The 19,775-nt window shown below is 41.7% G+C and overlaps 2 protein-coding genes and 1 long non-coding RNA gene across 3 annotated transcripts; all 3 read right to left on the minus strand.

The window, feature by feature from the left end:
• Positions 1-231: 231 nt before the first annotated feature.
• Positions 232-4,091, minus strand: LOC134214645 (uncharacterized). The gene is made up of 4 exons (XM_062693966.1): positions 1,471-4,091; positions 1,328-1,403; positions 1,196-1,271; positions 232-680 (listed from the first exon to the last, which is right to left on the minus strand). The coding sequence occupies exon 1, from the start codon at positions 3,986-3,988 to the stop codon at positions 2,816-2,818; it is 1,173 nt and encodes a 390-aa protein (XP_062549950.1). The 5' UTR covers positions 3,989-4,091; the 3' UTR covers positions 232-680; positions 1,196-1,271; positions 1,328-1,403; positions 1,471-2,815.
• Positions 4,092-4,919: 828 nt separating this feature from the next.
• Positions 4,920-6,066, minus strand: LOC134214646 (uncharacterized). Its single transcript, XR_009979864.1, has 4 exons — positions 5,812-6,066; positions 5,669-5,744; positions 5,537-5,612; positions 4,920-5,457 (listed from the first exon to the last, which is right to left on the minus strand). It is a non-coding gene; the product is annotated as an uncharacterized LOC134214646 (long non-coding RNA).
• A 4,240-nt stretch (positions 6,067-10,306) lies between these two features.
• Positions 10,307-15,760, minus strand: LOC134209072 (uncharacterized protein K02A2.6-like). Its single transcript, XM_062685052.1, has 3 exons — positions 15,633-15,760; positions 12,528-14,206; positions 10,307-12,313 (listed from the first exon to the last, which is right to left on the minus strand). The coding sequence occupies exons 1-3, from the start codon at positions 15,646-15,648 to the stop codon at positions 10,307-10,309; spliced, it is 3,702 nt and encodes a 1,233-aa protein (XP_062541036.1). The 5' UTR covers positions 15,649-15,760.
• Between the last annotated feature and the right edge of the window lie 4,015 nt (positions 15,761-19,775).

The following is a 19,775-nucleotide window of genomic DNA, read 5'->3' on the forward strand; positions in this document are numbered from 1 at the left end:
AGAAATAGGGGGGGGGACGGATCTCCGGACAGCGAGGCCTGATGACTCCTTTTCGAGTCCGAAACAAAGCGGAAAAACGAAGAAGCGGTGGAATAATTATTACCCAGGGCTGCGCTCTGAATGAATGGGCTACCACTGAGGCTTTTTACATTTTTTCAATTTATTATTGACGTCACTTATATGGGGTACTTGCGTGATCCGGATCATTTGTTGTGGTTTCGTGGTGTCCATGCTTGGGAAGTGTTTGGTCGCCTCCGGGCGAAAGCTACCGTTCTAGCCAGTCAATTATGACGAAGATGGCGGAATCATACTACCGGTAACGATGGTAGTGGTGGTGTGGCCAGTCAATGTTGACGCAGATGGCGGAAATGTACCACCGGATAACGATGTTCGTGGCGGGTTTTGGCCAGTCAATGGTGACGGAGATGGCGGAATCAGACCACCGGGATGGGGATGGTAATGGTGCTGTTGCCAGTCGACGAGGACTACGATGGCGGAATTGAGCTACCGGGATGACGGTTGGTAGCTGTGTTTTGCCAGTCACTGGTGACAAAGATGGCGGAGTTGTCACTGACGGCTTTCGATCGGCGAGGTACGCGATGGTATCCGGGAAATCGGCCTCCGGACACTTCTGTCGAAAATAGAAGAAAGGTCGGAAGAAAAAGGTCCACTTTCCGGACCTAAACACACGAACAGAGCTTAAAATATTCATCTTCATGAAGCAACTTCAGTCCGAATATTGACAAACATCGCATGAATATTCAAAACATAGAATGACATAGTCAGACGACTACTCCACGAACTCATTCATTCGACTGTCACTGAGTGTGTTTACTATGTGCAGAAAAAACATAATTAGCATTGTTTATGTTGATGTTTACCGTCGAAAGTGCCTCGCGGATGAAAATCGGATTCAGTTCTATGTGATACATTACTTTACTCATTTGAAACATGCTCAGATTTCAGATAATTTATCAATTTGTAAAATGTGCATAAATATTCAATGACTAATATTCAACTGAATATTGACTGTCCAGAGCCGACTATGAATGTGTCGGAAGTGAACTGACAAATGAAGAAAAATGGACTTCACCAAAAATTTTCGATTATTTTACACTCTGCACACGAATTAATACCCCGTGACGTCACTAACTAAAGCCTCTTACAATTTGCCACTTTCAGTACAAATAATTACCTTTTTCTTGTTTGTTTGTCTTCAAATTATTTGTTGTTTGTCACTTAGTTTAAGGACAGTAACTTTTGCGTTTTAGCTATAGGAATTAACACATAAGTTTTAGAAATATTTAACTTTTAGCAAATAACTAACCGTACTAATTTTTGTATTATGCATGTTTACTAAAACTTTTCTATTCCTTCTATTCTACTAACAATAGCTTTAAGACCTAACACAAAAAGAGAACAAACTTAGATTTTAACAATTTCACCACACAAAAGGCTTCACAATTTTACCTTCACAATACTAACAATACACACGCGCGCACTTCTACTCTGTTCAGAGATCACGATCGATAAGAGTGATTGAATCACCTTACCGCGCTTTTATAATAAAAATGCCCACCTGTGAAATGCAGTTGTTGCATCATAAATTGCATTCTTTCTTTTTTTTTGTGTCTACAATTTGACCACACACCCTATTTTTAGGTACTCCATCTGTTGGCGAACAATAAAGGGCTGGGTGATATTTTGCCCTGTCAGTTCAAACTGTTATACAGCGAATCTGTCACCCAAACAGTGCGAGGTGTGAGAGTTGGACAGCGCTTTTACACTCACCAAGCCATATGAGTGCAGCTGCTGTTCCATTATGGTGTTAGTGGTTGTGTTTTTCTGTAAAGGGCGTATTATTATGGATATATGGGAATGTTTAGGGAGCAAATATGGTTTTAAAATATACTTGTGGAGGAGCTACAAGTTGAACTTGTAACCAACGGTTACAATACCCCATCGTCCCTCCTGAAAGAGTGAAAGAATTTTCATTTCAATTAATCAATTTATCAATGATTAGCATAAATTCATGATTCGGCTAGACCCTTTGTGAAATCTTGCTTTACCTTCGTCACTCACATGACGAGGCAAAGATCATCAATGGGTAACTCACTGATAAGATAGTATCTGTAAACGTCAACTTCACCAATGTTTACTTCCGACGTCCGACGACGATCCGCGGAATCTCGACGTACGTTTTCTCGGTTTCGCGGCGATAAACGGAACAAAATTGTGTCTGGCGGAGAGTAGCTCCCGATTTGTGCACGGATCATCGATTCTGCTTCCTTGGTCGGTTTTCTTCCACTAGTCTGTTAGAGAATCGGCCTTGGAGAGCTTCTCGCTGCTGAGGCAATTGTGTCGTTTGCAAGTAAGAGAAATAAATTGTAAACAGAAGTGTTGACTAAAATTACTATCTTTCAGTTAAGCAGCGTATGTCCATTCAGTATTGGCCGCGTCCGGACAAATGAATGGTACGTATATTATGAATTAAAGCGGCTGAATTGAAGAAATTTATCAATCAGTGTTTGCTTTCAGGTCTGAGTGTACCTTTTCGACTCTAATTTCTGCGATGTAGTGATTTCGCCAGCCCGTTTTGCTGGTCCCTACCCAGTATTAAATGACCGCAGAGCACATCTACATCTTCCTGAAGAGAATGTGACGTGTCCGCTTTCGACAAATGACCTCTCAATTGGTCTTTTATTATCCTCCAGTCGTCGAATGACTGGAGAAACTGTTGGAAATTTTATTAAAAGATTTTATTTGTTTTTTTTTAGGTATTGCAGCGAGAAACGTATCCGAATTCCGTATCTAATTATTGATCGCTGTTGCCGGATATTTCACAGTATGGACATGAATCCGTATCTACATTGTGAAATCCGCAATTATGACAATATTTGTGCCTCGGCCTTTCACAATTTCTTGCATGATGACCTTTCAGGCGACAGTTGAAGCAATAACCGTTTTTCGGGGATTGGTAATCTTGAACGACGCGCCGACCCGTGGAGCTGTCTGATATTCCGGCGGTATAATCAGATTCGTCATACGACGCGCGAGATACCCGGTTTTCGAGATTGGATTCTTGTTTTTCGCGACTGTTCAGTTCGTTTACCTGCGATAGTTTTACGCGAGAGCTCGAATCATTCGTCAGTGGATGCGATTGGTATTTGAACCAATACGTTCCATCTAGTTTTCGACCGAATTTCTTCATATCGACGAGATTATCAATATCCGCCGCGACCGCGTGACTTTTGTAATCGCTCCGTAAGTTCCGGAATACTATTTCAAACTTCCTCCGCTCAGTTAAAGGCTTCGTTAGCGAACTGAAGAGTCCTTGAAGGATTTGAAAATAGTCATGAAAGCTTTCGCGAGGACCTTGCTTTCTTGCGACCGCGCGTGTTTCGAACGTATGGTTGTGATCAGGGCTGAGGAATTCGCGTTTTAGCTCCTGAACTAATTGACTCCACGACGAAAATTCTTGGTTATCCGTACCTGACATAAACCAAGTTCGTGCCGAACCGGTGAATAGGTGTATCGCGGATCGAAAAAGTTGTTTCTGGGACATGTTTTCCGATTTCGCCAGAAATTCAACTTCTCTCACGAAATTAATAAGGGATCGTCCGTCGTCTGATCCATCGTATTTCAGATGCCACTCCGAAACAGGCTTGGGTGTATTCGATCTGTGAACGTGCTTTTTCCGAGGGGTTCGACTACGCGATTCTGTGAATGACCATCCAGATTCCGAACTGGATGAACTTTTCGTTTCATATTCCGACGAGCAAATATCCGACCGACGAGAGTCTATTCCGTGTTGAATCGATACTTTAGGATGTTTCTTGGCCTGCTCTTCCCTGCCTTCTCTTTGACAAGAAGCAGCCTCCGATGGCCGTATTGGCTGGGGTGAGGAGCTGCTTGGAACCGTTTCCTTCAGACGCGGGTTTCTGAAATTCGATCCGACGGGTGGATCTTTGGAATTTGTGGTCAACATGAGATTCGCGAATAGTATTGCAATTTGATCTAATGGTAAGTATGCAAAGTGACTGCTGAAAGCATCTCGAACGCAAGATATCAACGAATCGATATCCTCTAGATCTTCGTCATCATCTGTGTAATTCGGCAACCGACGTAACCGCGTAAAATAATGTGCTAGACGAGTTTTTAAGTGTTCTTGTAATGCTTCGTAGCGTTTGCGATTCGAAAGGTAATTCTTAATTTCCACTACGTTCGCGTCGATTGTCTTTATTTCCTCGTCTACCGTCGTTTCTAGTCTATCGAAACTAATGTCTTGATTTTGCAAGTTCTCGATTTTAAATGATCTTTTAACCGTTTTCTCAACTCCGCGCGCGTTTCAGTTACGACTACTGGAAGACCACGAATCTTGAGTTCGTATTCAATTTCTGATCGCTCCAGATGGTGGATCATCAAATGTTTGTAGGAAAGTTCAAATTCTACATCCATTGTTGAGAATTTTATCCTTCGTTTGGAGGACGAAGAGATTACTAAAACAGGTAACTGTTTTTTCGTTCCCTCCGGGAGGGGAAATGAAAGTTTCTTATCACTTTTTTAGCTGGGCGCCATTTTGTAACTCGGTTGCTCAGGGATTAGGGGGATTAGGAAATCTACAGGGTCGTTTAATCAGGATAGCTTAACCTCTCACTTCCTCATACTAATTTAAGGACACTTGGGACAACAGGAACTAGACGTTATTCACACAGATATTGCACATAGAAATAGGGGGGGGGGGGATGAGACAATCAACTACCTTCACAAGGACTTCGACTAATACCGATTCGACGGATCTCCGGACAGCGAGGCCTGATGACTCCTTTTCGAGTCCGAAACAAAGCGGAAAAACGAAGAAGCGGTGGAATTATTATTACCCAGGGCTGCGCTCTGAATGAATGGGCTACCACTGAGGCTTTTTACATTTTTTCAATTTATTATTGACGTCACTTATATGGGGTACTTGCGTGATCCGGATCATTTGTTGTGGTTTCGTGGTGTCCATGCTTGGGTAGTGTTTGGTCGCCTCCGGGCGAAAGCTACCGTTCTAGCCAGTCAATTATGACGAAGATGGCGGAATCATACTACCGGTAACGATGGTAGTGGTGGTGTGGCCAGTCAATGTTGACGCAGATGGCGGAAATGTACCACCGGATAACGATGTTCGTGGCGGGTTTTGGCCAGTCAATGGTGACGGAGATGGCGGAATCAGACCACCGGGATGGGGATGGTAATGGTGCTGTTGCCAGTCGACGAGGACTACGATGGCGGAATTGAGCTACCGGGATGACGGTTGGTAGCTGTGTTTTGCCAGTCACTGGTGACAAAGATGGCGGAGTTGTCACTGACGGCTTTCGATCGGCGAGGTACGCGATGGTATCCGGGAAATCGGCCTCCGGACACTTCTGTCGAAAATAGAAGAAAGGTCGGAAGAAAAAGGTCCACTTTCCGGACCTAAACACACGAATTAATACCCCGTGACGTCACTAACTAAAGCCTCTTACAATTTGCCACTTTCAGTACAAATAATTACCTTTTTCTTGTTTGTTTGTCTTCAAATTATTTGTTGTTTGTCACTTAGTTTAAGGACAGTAACTTTTGCGTTTTAGCTATAGGAATTAACACATTAGTTTTAGAAATATTTAACTTTTAGCAAATAACTAACCGTACTAATTTTTGTATTATGCATGTTTACTAAAACTTTTCTATTCCTTCTATTCTACTAACAATAGCTTTAAGACCTAACACAAAAAGAGAACAAACTTAGATTTTAACAATTTCACCACACAAAAGGCTTCACAATTTTACCTTCACAATACTAACAATACACACGCGCGCACTTCTACTCTGTTCAGAGATCACGATCGATAAGAGTGATTGAATCACCTTACCGCGCTTTTATAATAAAAATGCCCACCTGTGAAATGCAGTTGTTGCATCATAAATTGCATTCTTTCTTTTTTTTTTGTGTCTACAATTTGACCACACACCCTATTTTTAGGTACTCCATCTGTTGGCGAACAATAAAGGGCTGGGTGATATTTTGCCCTGTCAGTTCAAACTGTTATACAGCGAATCTGTCACCCAAACAGTGCGAGGTGTGAGAGTTGGACAGCGCTTTTACACTCACCAAGCCATATGAGTGCAGCTGCTGTTCCATTATGGTGTTAGTGGTTGTGTTTTTCTGTAAAACGCGTATTATTATGGATATATGGGAATGTTTAGGGAGCAAATATGGTTTTAAAATATACTTGTGGAGGAGCTACAAGTTGAACTTGTAACCAACGGTTACAAAGGTTCATGCCTAAGTGCGTTACTCTTTAGCATGTATATCAACAGCCTGCCGAGAAGTCTCAAATGCAATTGGCACCTGTACGCTGATGACCTTTAAATATATATGTTTGGACCTATATCAGAAGTGAACAATATTGTACGAAGCATTAACGCAGATCTCGCAGCGGTTGTCGGGTGGTCAAAGATAAACTGTTTATTCCCTAACCCAAAGAAGACGCAAGCGATCGTTTTTAGCAAGACGGGCAGAGTTGTTCCGGAAGAACACATCGTATTCAGCGGCTCAAGGATTCGTAGTAGTAGTAGTTTGTAACAGTGTAACTAATCTAGGACTGCAGTTGGACTGTAACCTAAGTTGGACGCAGCAGGTGAATGACGTGGTGATAAAAGTATTTGGCACTCTGAGCACATTCCGACGTTTTACGGCAGTGCTCTCTCTTCAGACTCGACATACCTCAATACACAACATCCAGCGGGAAAAGTGTTTTAGTATTCGGAGCATCATGCTGGAACGGATTACCATTAGAAGTTAAAGTAGAAGATAGAATATACGCATTTAAAAATGCTATCAGTCAGTAGTCTGCCGTGGAGTGAGAGGGAACTCTAGTTGTTATTCTTTGTGAGGGGGTTCCTTACTTATGGCCAACAGGTTATGGGCCCAGGAACGATTCCCGTTCTCCATCTTAGTGTGATGTTATGGCCGTCGACGTTGTCGCAGTGGGATCACGGATCGGCCGCATAAGTCGCGTGGCGCAGTGGGATCATGGATCAGCCACGTAAGTCTTGGGTAGCGCCGGAAGGAATTCATCAGGAGGTTGGAACGTTCGGTAGGATGCTGGCTGATCAGGAGGAGCGTCGGAACATTCAGGAGCTGGTCAACAGAGGGTGCTGCACAAACATCGGAGTGGAGGCCATTTGTACGGGCAACGGTTTTGGACCAGGAGGAATTGTTCCGGTGAGGAGGAGCTCTGGACGGGAGGCACGGTATTAGGAGGAGCCAGGACAGTAGCGACGCGTGCACACTAAGGAGGAGTGTTGGGATATGAGGTAGTGTGCGACGCTTCGCTGTAGATCGAAGATGGTTAGGAAGCAGGCGCCAGTTGGTTGTAGTTGCTCTTGGGGGTAGATTAAGAAATATTGTGATGGATGTATTGTATATACCTGTTGTTGAATAAAGAGAACTGTAGCTTTTGACAGAAGTATCAGTCAGTAGCCTGCCGTGGTGTAGAGAGGGAACTCTAGTATTTTGTTGTTCTTTGTGAGGGGGTTCCCTCCTTCTCCGGCTAACACAATTCACACAAATCATAGCGAAAAAAGGAGTACATTTGGTAAAAAAGCATATCTATACAAATAAGTGCAAGTGGAGGCCATATACGTCCACTTTGCGTAAACTCAAATAGACGAATGTGCCTATATCGCCCCCACTTCATACACTTATTCGCTAGCATATGCAACTTTGTTTCAGCTGGAAGATACGACATATTCTTCTACCTTATTAACATTACATTACTTAATCTTCAGATGAAATATTTCCAGTTATAAACTGCAAGCACCTTCTTTGTAATGGAAATATGTTAACTTCATCTTTTTAAAATCAATAGTGAACAAATGTTGAATATTATTATGCTGGCATTTTCAGCGATATTCCACAGAATTTCAACAAGAAAAGCTCATCGCATATAATTTTGATCATTTGGCAATAGATATCTACACCGAGGCAAAATAACTTAAGATTTTCATAAGTTACAACTTATGTATTGGGATTTTTTCGGATTCATTAAAGCCTTATGATGTTTAAAATGTGGCTTGTGAATCCCATAACCAAAACTTATGATTGATATAAGCGTAATTATTGTGAAAAAACTATTCCGTTAACGATGGCAACGTTGGATAAGTGGGCTTCATTCCTTGATCAATTTCAACTCCAACTGTCCGCATGTAATGTGCACAGGATCGTTTAAAGCGTTTTCTTAAGTTATTTTGGTTTATGGTGCCTCTCAGTTGTATTAAACAATATAATTTAATAGGATTATATTTTCATCTTTTCTGTATTCAAATTAATTCTCCTTTAAAATTACTTTTCAGGCTATGACAGTAATTGATTTGGAGGAAAACATAAAAATATTCATTATCTAATAACATTCCTGCTCCACGTAATATTATTGTGACATCTGAAGTCACCTTACCTACACGTGGAACAGTTTTGTAAATAGATTTCTGTAATTCTGAAACTTTCGATTTATTCTGCAATGTTAGTTTGAAATTTATATTTCAGTATCGTTTCATATCCAACTTGACCAATGGATTCGAAGGTCGGTTCACTTGCCTATTTCAAACGTTCCCTTTTGCAGCAAGGTTTGCCAAACTCAATAAATGTTTGGTAGATTACCTTGTTTTTTGCTCCTTGTCTATCATAACAGATGTCAAAACATCGGAAAAAGAAAGAGAAGTTCGAAGGAAACAGCAAAAACCACGTGGCAGACTTGTCAGTTTTGACAGATTTTACTATGAAAACCGGTGTGAAGGTGAAAACGGCGATTCCAACGACCGTTCAAGGAGCGACTATTTCGAACGGTCGGGTCCAATAGGGAAATCCACGTACAATATCTTTAGCAAAACAGAAAAACAGCTTACATTCATCATTATATTTTTCATTACAAAGACTATCGAATTTCATGCCTTTTTAATTATAACACTCAAAAGCTCAAACTATGAAATATATTAACATTTCTTATAACACTAATAATTCTTTCATATGGTTTTCATAAGTCTATTTATGAAATATGTAAATAGTTGAGAAAGATTTTCCCCTTCGGAATCATAAATAGAACTTAAGATTTTCAAATATAATCATTGTGGCGCCGAATCATAAGTAGTTTTTATGACGCTCTTAAGTTTTTTTGGCTGGGTGTAACAGAACATTAGATTCTATAAGAACTGAACACAAAATGCTTATCAGACCTGTGGAGATTTTTTTTTATTGAATGCCATTGAGAATCACGATGTAAGGCATGTAAATGAGAATGATATCGTTAACTATATTACCATAAGTTATCAACTGATGAAATTCAAAACTTTAGACTAAAGAAACTTAACTGTTCAGATTAGTTCAGATTTTTGCAGGAGGGTGAAACACCTGTCATCCGCTGTACAATGGCACTCTACCCAACATCGTTTTTGGCACTTCTGTTTTTGGTACCCAGTTTCTGGGTAGTATACCCGAATTCAGCGCTCATTTTGGGTGATTGGTTTGTACGCAGTTAGTGCTGAATATCGGCAATTATCTTCTCCTGGCGAAAACTTACAATTAGTTGAAGTACATCTTGCCTTTTGAGTTTGTCGCTTGCCTTGAGCTCGTCGATACTTCCGAAGTTATGTTATCATGAATTAAACGAAATTAAAACAAAAACATTTTACGCCATATTGAATGAATGGTGGGTAGGCGTATTAGCCTTGTAGTATCCCCGAAACCCTCGGATTTGTGAGTCTTAGTAAAAACACGTGGAGTCTCGTTTAGAGTTCAAGTACGAATGAATGTTTTTATTATCGAACACCCACACACAGAAGACCCCCAGTCACCCTCAATCTACAACCTAGGTGTTTATAAAGAAGGTGTTCTAGATGATGTAGTTTCGATACTACATTCACTTTCTTTCTTTTATTTATTTTTTTTTAATGCTTATCGTCAGAGCTAATCTGAATCGCTTGTACAAAGTCTCGCATATAGGCGGGCTTTCGGATGACTCGCTTGATTTTCGATTGTTGTAACTCGGTCGAGTTTAAACGTCCCTCGTCCCGAGCCTCGTCCTTGTTCTTCAGAAAAGTTTTCGATTTTCCATCCTTGTCTCCTGCCGAGTCCGAAATCGCATCTTCATTATCTCCATTGGTAATTCGCTGTAGATGAGACACGTGTCTACGATATTTAACGCCAGATTCTTTTGAGGATATCATAACATCTCCGCCTTTCCGCTTGAGAACTTTGAAAACCTGAGGCTCAAAATTTGGGGATAACTTATTGCTTTTCGTCATTTTCTTTACCAGAACATCGTTCATCAGCGTATATCTTTCCTCTTTCCTTTACAATTTTGTCCTGATCAATTGTTTCCTCGTCCCCATTTTTCGGTTGATAGATTGATGGTGGCCGATCGCGTATGTTATATCCAAACAGCATTTCTGATGGAGTTTTCTTCGTGGTTGAATGCGGAGATGAACGATACATTAAAAGATATTTGTGCAATTCTTCAACCCAGTCAGTATTTGTAGCTTGACTGATTGTCAACCTTTTCAAAAGAGATCGGTTCTGTCTTTCGACTTCGCCATTTTGTTGTGGCCAATACGGAGTTGTGCTGATAAGCTTTATATTGTTGGCAGTGCAAAAGTGACGAAATTCCTCACTGGCGAATTGTGGTCCATTATCAGCCGTAATAGATAAAGGCAAACCAAAACGGGCAAAAATCGAATTCAAACGTTTAATTGTCTCGCAAGTGTCAATCTTCGTCATGATTTCCACCTCGACATATCGGCTAAAATAATCAACTATCACGAATAGGTAATGACTTGATGGAAGCGGACCAAGAAAATCAATGGCAACGTGTTGCCATGGCCCTGAAGGTAACTCCCTGCGTTTCATCGGTTCCGGTGCGGAAGGCGCCGCGACCAGCATGCATCCTCGGCAACTTTTGACGTATCGCTCAACTTGCAAATCCAGTTTTGGCCACCAAACTTTTGCTCTCAATCTCTGCTTCATAATGGTCATCCCAGGATGACCTTCATGAGCTAAGTCTAGTGTGCGCAGCCTCAATGTTTCTGGCATTACTATTCTGATTCCTCGTAATAAAATGTTGCCTGCAAAACACAGCTCTGTAGCAAACACCTTCAACGGCATCGCATCTTCTGACCAAACACCTTGTTCTACACTAACTCGAACGGCTTGGATAGCCTTGTCAGCTTCTGACGCTTGCTCGATTTCTGTCATCTTCAGCACCACCGGTAAGGCGTTTGAAGCTACCCAACCTACGTAATGTTCAGCACATTCATCGAAAGTTTTTCCGGTTATACTATCTGTTATTGCTAATCGGGAGATCGGATCTGCAATGTTCGATTTGCCCGGGCGATAAATGACCCTGGCTTTATATGATTGTAGTCGAACCACCCACCTTTCGATTCTTGCACATGGTTTCGATCTTGAACCGAAAATAGCCTCTAACGGTTTGTGATCCGTTATAAGCTCAAATGACCGACCGTACAAATAAAAATGAAACCGCTCGACGGCCCAAACGAGTGCTAGCGCCTCCTTCTCGATCTGTGCATAGTGTTTCTCGGTGTCAGATAAACTCTTGCACGCATACGCAATAATTCTTGGGCCTTCTTCGTTAATCTGCATAAGGACCGCTCCCAAACCAACCGGACTAGCATCAGCCACCAGTTGTGTCCGATCCGAAGCATCAAAATGACCTAAGGTAGTAGGACGAACCATGTGTGCCTTTAGCTTTTCAAAAGCTACTTGCTCTTCAGATCCCCACACAAAGCTCTGTTTCTGAACCGTCAACCGCCGTAGTGGATACGTTAAAGTTGCTAGATTGGGAATAAATTTGCTAAGGTAATTGACCAAGCCCAAGAAACTCCTAACTTCTTCTGCAGATTTTGGTTCCCGGAAACGACGAATTGATTCCAGCTTGTCTGTATCAGGTTTGATTCCGTCCGCTGACAAAACATGCCCCAAAACTTTCATTTCAGTCACTCCATAAATACACTTACTTTCGTTCAGGATTACATTCCACTCTTTAAGCCGCTTAAGTACCTTTTCCAGTCTCATGTCGTGCTCTTTCTGATCACATCCGTGAACAATCACATCGTCGATATAATTTAAACACCCATCACAACCGCTCAAGATCTGTTCCATTGTCTTTTGGAACAGTTCGGGCGCACAGTTAATACCGAACATTAGTCGAGTATATCGAAACAAACCTTTACGCGTGATGAATGTCGTGATTTCTCGTGATCGTTTTGATATTTCTACCTAAAAATAAAACACAGACTGTAAATTTTCTAAAAAATTCCAAATTGTTTTTCTTTTATTCGGTGTAACAATTGATAGCATGAAGCAGGGAACAGTTTTATAGACTTTCACAAACTAAAAAAAAACAAATTCAATTGTGCGTTCAAGTTGCACGTTTATATGTCATAAAGACGATTACTATCAATTTACTATGAATGGCTGGGTATCAACATACCTGGTGGAAAGCGTTTTTCACATCCAATCGAGAGAAAACCTTCGCTTTAGCCAAGTGTGGCAGAAAATCTTCAAAAGTCGGCAGTGGATGATTTTCTCTTTCTACGGCTTCATTAGCCCGTCGCATATCAACACAGATGCGCACATCACCATCATCCCCTTTCGGAACCACGACTACCGGCGATATCCATTTTGCCGGTTCGTTCACCGGTTCAATAACACCCTGTTCAAGCAACTCGTCTAGTTTATTATCGACCAGCTTCTCTAACGCCACCGGTATACGACGATATGGTTGAACAACTGGTGCAGCGTCCGACTTGATTGGAATATCCACAATGATGTTTTTGATGGATCCCAGCCTCTTGTTTTCGGCGTCGACTACATCCACTTCACTAACAGGTATGTCAATCTTCAAAACGCCCATCCTCGTAGCGGTATCACGACCAATCAGGATTTTCCCATTTCCTTTTACGACGAAAAACTCAGCTAATTCCATTGCGACTCCCAGTTTTATCGTTGCGGTGAATACGCCAACCAATGGCAACGACTGTCCTCCATACGCTTTGAATACCATTGGTGCCTCCCGCCGTTGATTTGTTACAACCACTTTCTTATCTTTTAATTGCTCCCAATTCAGCTGGCTCAACAAATTATACTTGGAACCGGAGTCAATAACAGCAGGTACAGTAACACCACCAATCTCACACTGGATTTCACCGCTGCTGCTGGATGTTATATGAAAAATGTATTCCACCTGCTCATCGGAAATATGCTTCACCACATTCGTATCCTTCCCATCGTCATTTGAAAAATCTATCCCTTGTCGCCCAATCCGCTGATATGCATTCGACTTCCTGGAGATATTTTTCGTTTCTTTAGTACGGCACTTCTTCGCGAAATGATCGCTGATGCCACACTTGTTGCATATTTTTCCTTTCGCAGGACATTTTTCATCTTTGGAGATATGCCCAAAGTATCCACACCGATGACATTCGAGCTGCTTTTGGTCGATCAACCTTCTTCTTTTCTCGTAAGGAGCTACATCGATCTTGTTTACTTCACCAGCGTGTGGTTTTGTATCACTTCCACCGACAAATGACTTTTCCTGTTCGGCAACAGTCTCGAAAATCTTCGCGATGCTCAACACTTCTTCAAGACTTGCGTCCCCTCGTTTCAGCAAATCGCGACGTAACGTGGCAGACTGGCAATTCTGTATTATTTGATCTTTGACGTTTTCCTCCACTTTGTCATCAAAACCACAACGCTCTGCCTGTACACGTAGTCGAATAGTGAAGGCGTCGATGCTTTCGCCAGCTCGCTGTTTCATTTGGCGTAGTAAATGCCGTTCGTACGTTGAATTTTCTTTTGGCAAGAAAAAATCATTCAACTTCGCCCTGGCTTCTTCATAGATGGTCATATTTGGCGTGTAGTGCTCAATATGCAGCAACGGACCCCGCATCTCAGTTCCGGGTATCTCCGGAAGCGTATCAAACAGCTGTTGAACACTCGGACCCGCATAATGCAGTAGTAGATCCCTCTTCCATTCATCATCTTCGATTCGACTGGCACGAATCATCGTTTCAAACGACCTTAGCCATTTACTCCACTCAATACCAGCATCGTCGGTATGTGACGCATAGTCAAACGGCTGGAGCTGTAGCCCAAGAGAACGCAGCATGTCTGCAAAAAAAAAAAGAACCCAAGCAGCACGGCTATAGCACCTCAATTTTCAATTTTCGGTTTTGAAACCAATATCAACTCGTCACAACGTTTACATACTTGTACGAAACTTCTTTCAAAAATACAATTTTTTCCAGCGGCAAAACAATTAAAATTATTTAAACTCAATCAGAGTAAATTTTTCACAACTAACTTTTTCTACTTTGTACGAGATTTGTGTAGACATGTAGAAAATGAAGTGTCATTTTTTTCTGTTTTGTTTTTATTCTCTTGCGTACCCCAGTGAAAAATATATGGCGTGCTTATGAACGGTGATTGTTATAGATAGTGGAAAGATGAGCGAAAGCATGGCTGAGTCGATTTTTTTGCCCGTGCACACGCACATATGACGTCACAGCCCTTAACGTTTCCATTGTCATTGTCAACGTCATGCTCGTTTGGAGACACGTTTGACAGTTCGTTTGGAGACAGAGGATTTATCTTCGCTCATCTATATATTCCACTATCTATAGTGATTGTGTAGTCCGCACACTCAGAAAAAAAACTAACTCAAACTGCTTTATAGGTGCAAACACAAAACTTTTTTTTTCTTTGGTAAAAACGAAATAAATGCCACCGGCAGGATACAATCTAGATTGTACGTATTTAATATTCATTTTTATTTTATTTTTTTATATTTTTCTTTTCATAATAGGTGGTTTTTCAGTTGTCGATTTATCTTCATGATTTCCAATTGTTCATGTATGGAAGGAATGTGTACACTGCCAAAAATATCTATATAAGATATATGTGTCGCCGTTATAAATTTTTGCAATAGCTCCACCCTAATATAATCGATATAGAACCACACATAAATTAAATAATTGCTAATTCGAGACCACACATAAAATTTATTTGGATATATATTTTATTAGTAGTTCGCGTGGAGAATGGTTATGTGTGCGCTGATATACATCATAAGTTAAATCTATGGATTTTTGCCAATAAATATGTGTGGATTTTTAGTAGTGTAAGTTTTCTCGAGTGTTTTTCCACACCATCACATACCAGTCATACCAGTTAATTTTGACATTGTACTTGCTTCCGTTATATTTTCCTACTTTTTTTTTGCCAAAAGAATCCGCATTAAAGCTGCAGTTGTCCAAACTCACTTTCTGTTCTTTGACAGATCCAATTATCAATTCACTGCATTTAAGCAAATTCACTGCATTTAAGCAAATTCCCCGCTGCATTTAAGCATCTCCACTGCATTCAAGCAAATATGAAAACCAACTCATGTTTCCTTCTTTTTTTTTTTTCTTCCTGCGGGCAAAATAAGAGAACATTTTGCCTTCGCATCTTGGTCAGTTAATGGCATTCATACCATCTACCTCTTGTCATGAAATCTTATAATGTACTCAAGTACTTCGCGATAAATAATACTTACCAAACGGATTCGCCATTTGGATCCTCGTCGCCAAAATGTAGTATCCCCGAAACCCTCGGATTTGTGAGTCTTAGTAAAAACACGTGGAGTCTCGTTTAGAGTTCAAGTACGAATGAATGTTTTTATTATCGAACACCCACACACAGAAGACCCCCAGTCACCCTCAATCTACAACCTAGGTATTTATAAAGAAGGTGTTCTAGATGATGTAGTTTCGATACTACAAGCCTTCTCTTCAGTCCCCTGGATTTTTGACCCATTCTAGGAATGGCATAGCGGCTGCTCTTTGCCTCACATATTCAAGAAAGGTACCGTGCGATGCATTCCAAAGGCAACTCGAAGTAAATTTTGAAAAGCATTTGCAGTTGCCCAATTCCATTTAATTCCACCACTCGAGTCAAGTACGAGACACTGAAAACGGCCTTACTGTTGAGGTCGAAGTACGTATCTGTACAAAATTGTATTATGACAAGTAAAGACATTTTACTATAACAGCTCAAAATAATTTTCAAAGCATTTGCATTTTTCCTAATCCACTTTTCCCAATTCCGATTCTTCTGCTATCTTCTACGCCTGTGTTACTGTAAATTAAGCAAGTATTCTTCGATATTAAAATTGATTTTATACGATAACTTTACGAAAAATATTTCATATTACAAAGCAAAAAACGTAAATGTGTGCAACACGATTAATTTGCGAATGGATCTCTGTTGCAGCACGTTGCAGTATTGTTCATAAAACTAGAATTTCTATTTTTTAAAGTATTCAAAAAGGAGGACATTTTAGCGCAAAAGGAGGACATCTGATTTTTAATGAAAAAGGAGGACATGTCCTCATTTAGCATACCACATGGTCACCCTATACTTACTTGATACTTGATGGACTACTACAGCTCTTCAATGAACCTACGCCGAATACACCTATGCAGGAGTTCATCAAATTCACTCACTCGATGGATTTTGACATTTGAGCGGGTCGTCTACTCCAAGATGAATACACAGCTAGGTGTTTCAATCAGCACAAATCATGGACGAGAAGAAGGCGGGGGTGAAAAATTCATTTTCGGTGCAAAACATAAACAAACCGGCTGGCTCTCCTATACTAAAATCCAAGATGGCTGAATCGTGAATTTGGCATTGTATTTGGCCCATTAGTCTATGGAGTATCCTTCTCCACTGGCCTCGATCCTGGGCCAATCGCTTCCAGTCGCCCTGAACATTGAGCGCCCTCAGGTCCTGCAAAAAGCTATTGTGCACGCCTCCTTCCATGAAGCCTGCGACCTCTTCTTGTTCTCTACTAAATATTATCTTCGCTTGACGTTCTTCCGGCATACGAACAACGTGTCCAGCCCACCGTAGTCTGCCGTGTTGTATAAGCTTAATATTATCCAGCCCTTTATACACCTGGTAGAACTCGTGATTCATGCGACGCTGCCTGGACGCGACGAACGCCACGGTGCGCCATTAGACCGTTATTATAAAATAAAAATGTTCATCAAAACCAAGTACAGGGCTCGATTCCTGTGGTAAATATGCACCCCTGGACCACTTTAAAAAAATCCCTACACGTAAAAAAATAACCTTATATGTTATGGCAAAAAACCATTCGAAAATACTTATACTCTTCATTATGCCATCTAATGAAAGATCCCATATCAAAAAGCTAATAACATTCATAAGCTAATGAAAAGTATAAGTTTCGGAATGTATGTGACTAATGCAATGTATAAGTTTTTTCTTATACATATCATTAAGCGATGGTGCTCTCGTTCAGAACCATTCATGAATTCAAGTGCAGGCTGCAGATTCTTTGTTGAATACCAAAGCTGAGAAAATTATGAGTATGAGCCAAACCTTGAGAAATTAGTATTATATTAACACGTACGTCCCCAACCCCCATTTTACGACAAAACTTAAAATTCAAAACCACGCAGCTCAGCCAATTTTTAACGGATTTTCAAGCAATCTTCTGGAATCGATCACAAAATTCCTATAGTTTCAGGAACCGAGGTCAATTTTTGTGCAATGGCCATGGTTCCGGATATATTCCGGGGAGTACTGGGGTTACCTCCCTCCCGGAAAGAATGGTCACTGGCAGATCGACTTCGAAATCCATCGTGCGACATGTCAAACTTCATGATTTTGCTAAACAAGTATACTGGAGTACATTTCGGCGATTTTCGACCGAACTGGCTACCCTCCAGGTGCTTCCAGGGCCTGGTTCCCTTGGGGAAGTGGCCAATTTCCATTGAATCTTGGAACCCATCTTGCGACATGTCAAATTTCATGATTTTGCAAAACAAGTACACTGGAGTACATTTCGGCGATTCTCGACCGAATTGGCCACCCTCCAGGTGCTTCCAGGGCCTAGTTCCGTTTGTGATGTGGCCAATTTTCATTCAATCTTGGAACCCATCTTGCGACATGTCAAACTTCATGATTTTGCAAAACAAGTACACTGGAGTACATTTCGGCGATTTTCGATCGAATTGACCACCATCCGAGAAGTATCCGAAGGAAGCAGGACCTGGTTCCCTTGGGGAAGTGGCCAATTTTCGTTTACTCTTGGAATCCATCTTGCGACATGTCAAACTTCATGATTTCGCAAAACAAGTACACTGGAGAACGTTTCGGCGATTTTGCAAAACAAGTACACTGGAGTCCATTTCGGTGATTTTCGATCGAATTGGCCACCTTCCGGGAACTTCCAGGTAGACCTGTGCGCTGATTGAAATTTTACCGACGGTGGCGTGGTACCTTTGGACATTCCTCCAGATATTCCTCCATAAGTACCTCTGGGAAATTCCTCCAGAAATGGGAAATGGGAAGTTCTTCCAGGAATTCCTCCGGAAGTTCCTCCAGGAATTCCTCCGGAAGTTCCTCCAGGAATTCCTCCGGAAGTTCCTCCAGGAATTCCTCCGGAAGTTCCTCCAGGAATTCCTCCGGAAGTTCCTCCAGGAATTCCTCCGGAAGTTCCTCCAGGAATTCCTCCGGAAGTTCCTCCAGGAATTCCTCCGGAAGTTCCTCCGGAAGTTCCTCCAGGAATTCCTCTGGAAGTTCCTCCAGGAATTCCTCCGGAAGTTCCTTCAGGAATTCCTCCGGAAGTTCCTTCAGGAATTCCTCCGGAAGTTCCTCCAGGAATTCCTCTGGAAGTTCCTCCAGGAATTCCTCCGGAAGTTCCTTCAGGAATTCCTCCGGAAGTTCCTCCAGGAATTCCTCCGGAAGTTCCTCCAGGAATTCCTCCGGAAGTTCCTCCAGGAATGTACTCCATACTTGTTTTGCAAAATCATGAAGTTTGATATGTCGCAAGATGGGTTCCAAGATTAAAGGAAAATTGGCCACGTCCACTAGGGAACCAGGTCCTGCTTCCTTCGGATACTTCTCGGATGGTGGTCAATTCAATCAAAAATCGCCGAAATGTACTCCAGTGTACTTGTTTTGCAAAATCATGAGGTTTGACATGTCGCAAGATGGGTTCCAAGATTGAATGAAAATTGGCCACTTCCCTAAGGGAACCAGGTCCTGGAAGCACCTGGAGGGTGGCCAATTTGGTCGAAAATCGCCGAAATGTACTCCAGTGTACTTGTTTTGCAAAATCATGAAGTTTGACATGTCGCAAGATGGGTTCCAAGATTAAATGAAAATTGGCCACTTCCCCAAGGGAACCAGGCCCTGGAAGCACCTGGAGGGTAGCCAATTCGGTCGAAAATCGCCGAAATGTACTCCAGTGTACTTGTTTTGCAAAATCATGAAGTTTGACATGTCGCAAGATGGGTTCGAAGATTGAATGAAAATTGGCCACTTCCACAAGGGAACCAGGCCCTGGAAGCACCTGGAGGGTGGCCAATTCGGTCGAAAATCGCCGAAATGTACTCCAGTGTACTTGTTTTGCAAAATCATGAAGTTTGACATGTCGCAAGATGAATTCCAAGATTGAACGGATATTGGCCACTTCCCCAAGGGAACCAGGCCCTGGAAGCACCTGGAGGGTGGCCAATTCGGTCGAAAATCGTCGAAAAGTACTCCAGTATACTTGTTTCGCAAAATCATGAAGTTTGACATGTCGCAAGATGGGTTCCAATATTGAATGAAAATTGGCCACTTCCCCAAGGGAACCAGGCCCAGGAAGTACCCGGATAGTGGC

This window comes from Armigeres subalbatus, chromosome 2 (assembly GCF_024139115.2).
Source record: "Armigeres subalbatus isolate Guangzhou_Male chromosome 2, GZ_Asu_2, whole genome shotgun sequence".
Classification (NCBI taxonomy): domain Eukaryota; kingdom Metazoa; phylum Arthropoda; class Insecta; order Diptera; family Culicidae; genus Armigeres; species Armigeres subalbatus.